The sequence below is a fragment of the Vipera ursinii genome (genome assembly GCF_947247035.1).
Source record: "Vipera ursinii genome assembly, chromosome: 9".
NCBI lineage: Eukaryota > Metazoa > Chordata > Lepidosauria > Squamata > Viperidae > Vipera > Vipera ursinii.
The window spans coordinates 10,051,509-10,062,069 of record NC_139523.1 but is presented as its reverse complement, the minus strand read 5'-3'; the positions used below and the strand labels follow the sequence as shown (position 1 = coordinate 10,062,069).

Genomic DNA, 10,561 nt, shown 5'->3' with positions numbered 1-10,561 from the left:
GCTGTCTCCTAAATCTGGGTCAACAGTGGTGTGGCACTGGTAGTGGTTAAACAATTATCCATACACCACTGTATATGTCCTTCTGAATCGTACCCATGTGATTGGCATTTTACATAAGGTTTCTGTTTATTATCTGAACGTTGCACTTCAGCAATACACAAACCAAACAGCCCCAGGACAGATGCAGATTACCATCCATTAGCAAATGGTCAGGATGCTTTCACCACAATGTGAGAACAGCCTGCCATGAATTCACAGAGAGGATGTTGATCCTTTTCCTCTGCTGAGAAATCGAAATTAAAATGCTACTTTGGAAACCAAAACCTAAAATTAAGATATAGGGGCTGGGTCAATATTTAATGCCTGGAAGGTCTATCATGCAATGCTATTGGATATCTGTCATTAGCCATGCCCACTATGGAAATGTTTTTAAGCCAGTGTACAGGGAATAGTACTAGTATCAGCTTGATTTACTAAAGAATAATCTGCTTTCCTCTCCTGTTTTACCAGGTACCAGGCAGTTTGGGTTTTAGTCTTTTCCTTTTGGGTTACAGAACTTTTTGAGCATAGTGTGGAAAATCAGTAGCTTTCAGCTGGCTTGGAGAAAATATGTTCAGATTTGGTAACTAGGCTGCCTAGAACACAGTAATGGCTGGAAACGTCAGTTCTGGGGTAAACGGTTGGATGGACTTCAAAGCATTGGGTCAGCAGTCAGAAGTTGTTAACTATAGAATATATTTTCTTACCAGAGTTTCTGCTTTTTACTTGCAGGTTGCATCAACAGGAGGATGGGTAAGAAATAAGACCAACTGACTTTCTAGTCATGAACATGTTGTCAACCTTGCATGATATAGTTATAAGGGCTGTGTTCACTTGGCCATGTAAAAGGGGAAAATGCTGTTATTAACACTTCACATCAGAGGCATCCTTGGTAGGGGTGTCTGAGTGTGAGATGTGTGTGTGTGTGTGTGTGTGTGTGTGTGTATACACATCATCAGAGTCCAACTTCTTTTTACCTGCATGATGTTATGGAAAATTCAACCTTTCTTTTATAACATTGGGAAGTGTTAAATTTGACTTCCCTTGGCAATACAAATCTCTTACTTGAAACTTTGTATATATGTCAAAAATCTGACTGGCACATATCTATTCCCTTAGGCTTGCTAACAGGTGCGGTCCTCGGACTTGGTAAGTTGTTTCTCTATGTTGCTTAATGGATTGTCATCATCTTGGTGGGAGAATTTTGCATTAGAGGAGCAGTTCTCAGTGCAAACAAGATGTTTAATTTGGGAAAAGAGAACTCTAGATTTTGGGGCGCTTCCTGGTGCTGATGGAACTTGAGCAGGATCTTCCTTTTTTTTCTAGCTTTTAAGAAGTACATGCATCAAGAACCTGTAATACCCAAGTAATTGTTACTATTAACAAAAATAATTTGAGGATACATAGGGAGGTTGGAAGCTTCAGTGATAAGGGCAGTCTTCAATCTGTACCAGAGATGGGCAAGGGTTGCAACAGTCTGTGTGAAAAATGGTCATGTCATTTTTTTCATTGCCATTTTAACTTTGGTCGCTAACAAGTGGTAGTAAGTTGAGGACTGCCTGTATATGCTCCTTTTTTCCCAAATGGATTCCTTCCCCCCCCCCAAGTTTTTATTGATTTTCCAAATTACATTTACATATTCAAAAAGCAACGTGGCGACTGAGTACAGCAATTCCATTACATTTAAATATCATCAATACAAATCTCAGAGTATTACAACTAATTCCCTTGTTCCCCCATGTTATATACAGTCATGTTCAAACCAACATAATTCTTATTCTATCAATCAAGCAAAAAACAACTTTCTAACCTTCATCAATAGTCTTCAGTTCATACATATCTTAATTAATTTAACGTTCTATCTTTTAGACAATCTCTCACCTGATAAGTTTTTCTTAAGTATAATTTCCCATTAATATTTTAAATTTATCATTTAATCTTTATGATTTCCAAATTTTAAGTGACCCCAATTTCTATCACGATCCCCTCACAGTATCTGTATTGACCAATTAATAATACAAAGTAATGTTTTTATTTTTCTAGTAATTCTCAAATATCTTCGCACTTCAAATTTAACAGCCAAAGTTTCTTCTTGGTTTTACTTAATCTTTATCTCAGCTCATAACAATATCTTAAAATCAAATCTTAATTATTTTTAAGCATTCAAACTTTTAGCCAGTCAGTAACCTGATATTTAATTTTCCCTTAATATTTTAATATTTTTTTCCAAATTTTTAATTGACTACAATTTCTTTATCACAATTCCTCACACAATATTTAAAATACACACCTTATACATAGATTCTACCATCTACCTTAACAAACTAGCAAAACAATATAATATTTTTATTTCAGTATTTATGGTTCTAGATTTTATATAACCAAAATTTTCTTTATCTCAAATCATTACAGTATCTTATGTTCAGAATACATGTTCTAGCCATTTAAATATATTCTATTTTAAATCTCATGTATAAGTCAAAGCCCCAGTCCTTTTCAATCTTATTCAAGCTTTTCTTCTTTGCCAGATCATCTTTCGTGTCTTTGCTTTTAAATCATCAAATAAATCTCTTTGTGTTGTTGTGGCTATTGTTTGATGTTGGGGGGAAAAAACACCATCCAACTGCTGTTTTCTCAAGAGGGCTAGCTGATCTAGCCGCTCATCTCCTTATTTTTCCGACTCGGCATAGCTGTCCCGAAGTATTTATCTTCTCTTTCATCTGCTTTTCTTTTGGATCTTCGGATTCCTTCTGGTTTATAAGAAGAGTCCTTTCTTTGTTCTTTATTATCAATTTCTTCTCTGTGTTTTCCATTATCTGTATTTGTTGAATATATAAGTCTCCTGTCATAATATTTGATTGCTCTACTTTCTCTGTAGAATCCTGTATAGATGATTCGTTGGTTAAAATCATGATTTGAGTTCCCATATTCAGGCTGGTTTCTTCTTAGTTCATCACCAATTATAAGGAGAGTATGGATAATCGCTTTTAACATGCAAAGAGTTTTTTTTCCTGTTCCTCCTCTGTGGGAGAAATCCATTCCCGTTCTTCTTCCATTATAGTATATTAAAATGAAAGCTTACAGTCAGAGAATCCAGTAAATAAGGAGTTGAGCTAAGTATCTTGCAGTTGGTGTCTCAAGGCTATTTATAGCTTATCTCTTTTTAAAGCTTTTCAACAAGTCTCTCTTAAAGCAGTCTCTTTTCAACCAGCGCCGCCGGGCAGGCTGGTGTCTTGCTTGGCTGTGGCTTAGAGGGCACTTTTTCCAGCGCCATTGTAACTTCAAACAGTCACTAAGCGAACTGTTGTAAGTCAAAGACTACCTGTACTTTATCACCTTTTTCCTCTTTTTTTGGTCAGGTTTTTGACACCTTGCTAGGCAACTGGTGGTACTCGGATGTTGCCATATCCTAAAAGTGGTACAATGGGTGAAAAGGTTGAAAAGCCCTGTCTTAAAGAATAGTAGGTTACAATTTTAGCCACCAGATGTCACCCCAGAATTTTTTATCTTCTATTTTAAAAGAGAAAAACCCAGAGCTTCAACAGAAATAGTGAGTAAAAATCAGAGAAAAATAAAAAGTAGAGTTACAAATCTTATAATCCACTAATTTTAGGAAGTACAAGTTCCAGTTAGGATCCCAGTAGTATTCCAACGTTTTAAACTACCCTGTGTAATCAATCGCCACTGTTTCTGGTGGGAGGGCTAAATTCCCCCTTCCCTCACCACAGGGGGGAAAGTACTTTGGCAGCTTATGTAGGTTAGTAAGTAATTAGGATAAGGGACGCGGTGGCTCAGTGGGTTAGGACGCTGAGCTTGTCGATCAGAAGGTCGGCAGTTTGGCGGGTCGAATCCCGAGTGCCGTGTAACAGAGTGAGCGCCTGTTACTCGTCCCAGCTTCTGCCAACCTAGCAGTTCGAAAACACGTAAAAATGCAAGTAGAAAAATAGGGACCACTACGGTGGAAAGGTAACAGCATTCCGTGCGCCTTTGGCGTCTAGTCATGCCGGCCACATGACCACGGAGACGTCCTCGGACAAGCGCTGGCTCTTCGGCTTTGAAACAGAGATGAGCACCGGCCCCTAGAGTTGGAAACAACCAGCACACATGTGGGGGGGAAACTTTACCTTTTTAAGTAATTAGGATGTAAGAGAGGTAGATCTCACCCAGTCTCTTCCACGCTGCTTTAAGGTTGCTAGATGGTAGCTTTGACTTCGGCTGTCTACAGCCTAGGGACGAGCCATATTTCTATGGCCGGTCCTTTCATCCACCAGTTTGGAGGGAATCGTTGGCTCTAATGGGAGAGTTGCTGCTCTCCCGCAATGGGTCCTCCTTGCTGGTTGCCTCTTTGGGGCGACTTTTGGCCCTTTTCAGGGGGCCCCAGCGATCCGAAACTGAATGGGGGAGACAGCAAATCTCCCAGCCGTACACGGATTCCTGTATTCCTTTTTTTTATTAAAAAGTTTTGTAAAAATTACAATATAATCCCCAAAACCAACCCACTCCCCCCCAAAAAACCCTCTCCCTCCCCCACTTCCCAAAGCTGAACACAGGGTTACAAATATAATAATCATAATCTAACTAACATTAACCAACTATACAAATAACCAAGTTCATAATGCGCTTTAACTCCCCTTTAACGACGGACTCCTGTATTCTATACAGTGCCATAACATCAGTGTGTCATTAATGTTCACAGAGCACAACGCTAGAGAAACAGCAAAGTTTTTGTTGAAGGATTAGTTTGCTATCTTCTGTGAGTAAAACCTCTACTGGGCTAGGTTGCACTGTTTCTGTTTAGACCGTAAGGGACATACAGGCAGGTGAAATAATTTAGAAAGCCAATGAAGTGATTAAAACATTGGATTGCTTTAAGAAGACATGCATTCTCTTTGACCGTGCAACTGATTGAATGACCGGTGAGAAATAAGGTGTGGAAAGAAAAATTGGCAGAAAATGCAGTAAACAAACAAACGATATGAATTTATCTCAGGTCTAGGTTACGTCTGTGCAGCAGTAACTAACAGCATGCTTTTCAGGTACAGCTGCCATCGGTGCTCCGCTCATACTGAGTGCCGTGGGGTTCACGGCTGCCGGCATTGCTGCTGGATCGCTGGCAGCGAAGATGATGTCAGTTGCAGCCATCGCCAACGGCGGCGGTGTGGCCGCTGGAAGCCTTGTTGCCCTCGGGCAATCAGCTGGTCAGTATCGCTTTTCAGGTTTTTTTGCCCTGTTGTTGCAAAACCTGTAGTGGCTCAGCCATTATGCCATAACCTTTTGCCAGGTGATTTTCCCATTTCTTCAAATGCCTGTTGCAATTTTGAAGAAGGGATACCTATTTACCAAGAGCCTTGGTGGAGCAGTGGGCTAATGCCTCCTTAAGTAACACCAGCTGCCTGCAATTAGTGCAGGTTCGCATCCCACCAGGCTCAAGGTTGACTCAGCCTTCCATCCTTCCCAGGTAGGTAAAATGAGGACCCAGATTGTTGGGGGCAATAAGCTGACTTTGTAAAAAATGCTGCTTGGGGTTTGTGTGAAAGCCCTAATAAGCAGGCATATACATAGAATGAAGGCTACTGCTAAGCTTGTAAGCTGCCCTGAGTCTTTGGAGAAGGGCGGGATATAAATGGAATTAAAATTAAAAAAAATAAAAATAAAAACTTGTGGGAAGATGCCAATGGGAACACAGAAACTGAATTTTATTGCTTTAGATCATTTTAATAGGAGGAATTGTCAACCTGGTATGCTGCAACATGCCTTTCTCTCTCGTGGATGGGCAACCTGCATTCCCAGGACCGTGTGTGACCCACAATACTCTTTGTGGAGACTCAGCTGACTTTGCATAATTAGCATCAGTGAACAACAGATTCTTATTGTTCCATGATGGGAAACCCTAATTTTAAGTCCTAAAATGGCAGTTGATGGGATTGATCTGCGCCTTCAAATCAGTCCCGACTCCTGGTTATTGCCTGGGCAAGTCCCTGCAGTTTTCTAGGCAACATTTATCAATAGGAACCAAAAATTGACCGGGGGGGGGGGGCTCGCCTGCCTGGTCATCTCCTGCTTGGACTATTGCAATGCGCTCTATAGGGGCTACCTTTGAAAGTATCTGCAAGCTTCAGCTGGTGCAGAAGGCAACTATGTGGGATGACATGTAACACTTTTGCTCCAGGGTGCCAGTGGGTGCAATGGGTGCCAATTTTCCTCCAGGTCCAATTCAAGATGTCAGCCATGGTTTTTAAAGCCCTCCAAGCTACGTACAAAACCCTCTTTGTCCCATTACATCTGCCTGCCCCATCCAATCAAGCAGGGAAAGTATGCTGCAGACCCTGTCAGTTAAATAATTCCAACTGGCAGTGTTTAGGAACAGAGCCTTCTCTGTTATTGCCCCTGCCCCATGGAATACTCCCCCCCACACACAGCAGTGAGACAAGCCTCCAATTCTGCAGTCTTGCACAAGTAGCCCAGAGGAGTATGCAACTATGCGGCTGGTTGGCACCTTGAGAGCCCTCCCTTCAACTTTTATTTTTAACAGTGTTTTAATGTTGGCTCTTTTACATTTTTAATTGTTATGTATTGTTCTTATATTTTAATATTTTATTGTACACTGCCCAGAATTCCTGTGAGGGAAATGGCCACTTTAAAAATGTGATAAATAAAATAATTTTTTTGGAAGAGGCTGCCTTCTTTTTAGGGTTAACAGAGGGACTGGCCCAAAGATCTAAACCAAGATTAGAACTCAGGGTCCCCAATTTCTGTCTTGGTCTCTTAACCATTATACCCCACTGGCTCTTTAAATGGCCCAAGTACAAGGACGCTCAGGTTCCTAGCCAGCCACCTTGCTGGATCCACCCTTCCCCGGTATGTAGCTTTCAAATAAGGTATGTGCAAAATAGAGAAAATGTTCTGTTGGAACTCGGAACCAGAGACTTAACTGTGGAAGGTCTGTCAACCTGCTCCATGCCAGCCATAATTAGGCAGAAACAAAGAGGTTCCACATTACCACGGAAACAAACTAGAAATAGTTTGGAGTGTTTTGGCCAAGGAAAAAAACTGAGATTCAGAATCCTAGATGGCAGTACCCGGATATAAAAGACAATCAACTGAGTTTTAAAAAGGCTTGGGACAAACACATATGAATGAATGAACCTTTATTGTCAAAGTACAACCATATATACATTGAGATTGGCTGAGCCTCCCTTTGTGCCCCCACCCCCAACTTAGTGACACAAACCCTCCATCTTATTACACCCTGTGAGCACCGGCCTCGCAAGTCAATTATGCATAAAGTTTATATTATTAAGTTTATATTATATTATATTAAATTATTTCCCATTCAAAAGCCTAAGAGCCCATGGATAAAAGCTGTTCTTCAGCCTGTTAGTACGGCTGGCTATACAGCTGGCTATCCCATCATCTGACAAAAATTAATAATAAAATAATAAAAATGATATAAAAATAATAAACAATAAATTCATTAATTAAAAAGAAAAAACTCAAAAGTGCAAACTCCAATGGCTGCTGTCTTTTTCTGAGCTTCGTTTCTGTTAACCCTTTGCTGCCATCTAGTGGTGCTTGTCCAAATCTGGTAAAGGAAGTCCAGGATTTACCACAACTGAGTCCAAAATTTGTTGCTAAATGAGACATTTGTTAAGTGACTTTTGCCCTATTTTACCTTTCTTGCCACAGTAGTTAACTGAATCACTGCAATTGTTAAGTTAGTAACATAGTTGTTAAGTGAACTGGATTTCCCCTATTCTTTTTACTTGTCAGAATGTTGCAAAAGGGGGTGACATGAGCTGTCATAAATATGAATCAGTTGTCAAGCATCTGGATTTTGATCACCTGATTCTGGGGATGCTGCAATGGTCGTGTGAAAAATGGCCATAAGTCACTTTTTCGGTGCATTGTAACTCTGAACAGTCACTAAGTGAATTGTTGTTAAGTTGAGGACTACCTGTACTGTAGCGTTAGCACCAGGATTCCCTTTTTCTTTGGAAGAACGTACGTTCTTACAGAAAGGACACAATGAAAGAGAGGTTGGTGTTGTGTTTCTGATTCCTCACAAGACGCTTCCCTTTCAAAAATCAATTACTTCCAGGGGTTTTTGAAGGGTGCAGTGGTTCCAAAAGATCAAGATGGTGGCTACAATGGTACAAATGAAGCTCTGCATGGTTTTTTGTGTATCTGGCTTTGCAGATAACACAATTAATTTCTTGAGGCCAGTTGGACATCCTTGCAAAAAATATTACATTGATTCTATGAGAGGGTTATTTTTTTAAAAAAAATATTTTCAAATACACCTCTCTCTTCTTCTAAACCTAATTGGATTGTTTCTCTCCATTCCAATATTTAAAGATCTGCCTGCAATTACTTTTTCTATTTTTCCTGAAAGCAAAACAAATGGCAGTTTCTTCTTGATCAAATGAACATTTGGAGGGAGGTGAGAGGACAAGAAAAAGCTACTCAGAATAGAGGCCCCACCCCGTAAACATGAAACATTTCTCTTTGCCCAGGTACCCATTTAATCCTCCAATGTAGTATATAGTACTAATGGTATGCCAAACCAATATTTATAGGACATGCATTCCTGAGGAACAGAGAATATACAGGTCAAATCACCAAGTGCAAAGTAGCTTTTGGGGTTAAATATATAAAGCATCGACAGTGTTCAAGGATGAATAGACGATATGTCCATATGACTATTTTAACAGGTCAACAGAGTATTTTGCATTTTAAAATGTGTTCTGAACAAAAGGGTACAAGAGAATGAACTTTACACAGACCAAGATTGAATGATAGTCAAAGAGCTATCCAAAACCAAGGTACCAGTGCCAAACCTTTGAAAAAAATATGTAACAATAATTAAGCAACGCTGAGTTTAGCTGTTGTTATCCTGCTGAATGTGAAGTTTGACTGCCTTGAAAATAAAGACTTAATGAACATATACACAAACTCAAAATCAGTAAGAATCAAAAATTTACAGGGTGCACTTACCTAAGTACTTAAGCAGAAAATAAAAAGACCAATGTGTAATTGTACTATTTACAACTACAGTACTTCTGTACTGCATGTGTGTGGTTTATTTTCCCTAGCTTAATTTGCATAAGATCTTACTTTTAAGCCTCCTAGATATCACATTGTTTTCAGACACTTGCAGGACATTTGATAAGTTGTTTTTCATCTTCCTAATTCTGTTACCTGTTTTTGTTTTTTACCCTAGGGATGGCAGGCCTTGCTGTCAGTACCAAAGCTGCAATAACTGCCACTGGTGCAGTGGTGGGGCTTCTGGTTTAAGAAACATCTGCAAAGGAGTTCACGATGTCATTTAGAAGAGCAGACCTTAAATATATATCTGTGAACTAAGAAGCCTATTTGCTAATCAATAACCAATTCATCTCAATCATAATCTGAATAAAATTTCACAAGTCTCTTCTTTCAATTGGATGAGTACAGGACTTTTCAACCAGTGGTACGGGTACCACCTGTGGTACATTGGCACCTGGCAGGTGGTACACAACCATCCTAGAAAAGTGGTAGCGGGGGAGGGGAATGAGCGGAACCGGTGGCAGCACTGCACAAGCCTGAGCGAGAGATGGCTGGAGCTGCAGGGCTGTCAGGGCTCAGCGGAAGCGCCAGGCTCCAGCTGGAGTTTGGTGCTGATTGTGGCGCTTCTGCTGAGCCCAGAAGAAGCGCCAATCAGCTGGAATGTTGCAGCATCTCCAGTCTTGTTGAGTTACATTCAGATGCTTGGCAACTGACTCATATTTATGATGGTCAATGTTCCAGGGTCATGTGAAGTGACCAAAACCTGCTGCAACCACCCAGTAGACGGAGGGGGGGGGAATAAAAACCAAACACCCCCTCACTCCACCCCCGCTGCCAATCCTCAACAGAAATGCTCACAATAAAAACCTCGGAGAAGAGGAAGAGTGCCGCCAAGTGGGCAGGCAGGTGTCTTGCTCAGCTGTGGTTTGGGGGCACTTTTTTCAGTGCCTTGTAACTTCCAACAGTCACTAAGTGAACTATTGTAAGTCGAGGACTACCTGTACTTCACTTTTTTTTACTTTTTTTTTTGGTCATCAAGTTTTTGACACCTTGCTAGGCAACTGGTGGTACTCAGATGTTCCCATATCCTAAAAGTGGTACAATGGGTGAAAAGATTGAAAAGCCCTGGATGAGTATACGTACATAAAGCTCCTAGCACTTAAATAAAGAAGCATTTGACACTCTCAGTTATAAAGTATATAGTTAGGGGTGGCTTTTTAAAAAATGTTGGTATTTGAAATAGGAAAAACTTTTGAGGTATTTGAGCTTGCTTTTTGTAAAGGAAAAATGGTATCTCTTGGTTATGTTAAAAATTGGGTTTTATTTTATTTACATTGGGATACTAGGACCCTCTCAGGCCTTTGAAAGGGGTTTTGTTGCAATTAAGAGTTGAGATGTGGAATGCTGAGTGTTACGTATGTGAATTATTCTTAAAATCCCTGAGCTTTGCGCAGACTTTTTGCCGATTAACTAAAGA

The 10,561-nt window shown here is 40.2% G+C and overlaps 1 protein-coding gene across 1 annotated transcript; it reads left to right on the top strand.

Annotated features, from left to right (window-relative positions):
- Positions 1-418: 418 nt before the first annotated feature.
- Positions 419-9,478, top strand: LOC310644626 (interferon alpha-inducible protein 27-like protein 2A). The gene is made up of 5 exons (XM_083369836.1): positions 419-510; positions 772-792; positions 1,159-1,188; positions 5,076-5,237; positions 9,260-9,478. Exons 2-5 carry the CDS (start codon positions 789-791, stop codon positions 9,331-9,333), a joined length of 270 nt encoding a protein of 89 aa, XP_083225962.1. The 5' UTR covers positions 419-510; positions 772-788; the 3' UTR covers positions 9,334-9,478.
- Positions 9,479-10,561: the final 1,083 nt, after the last annotated feature.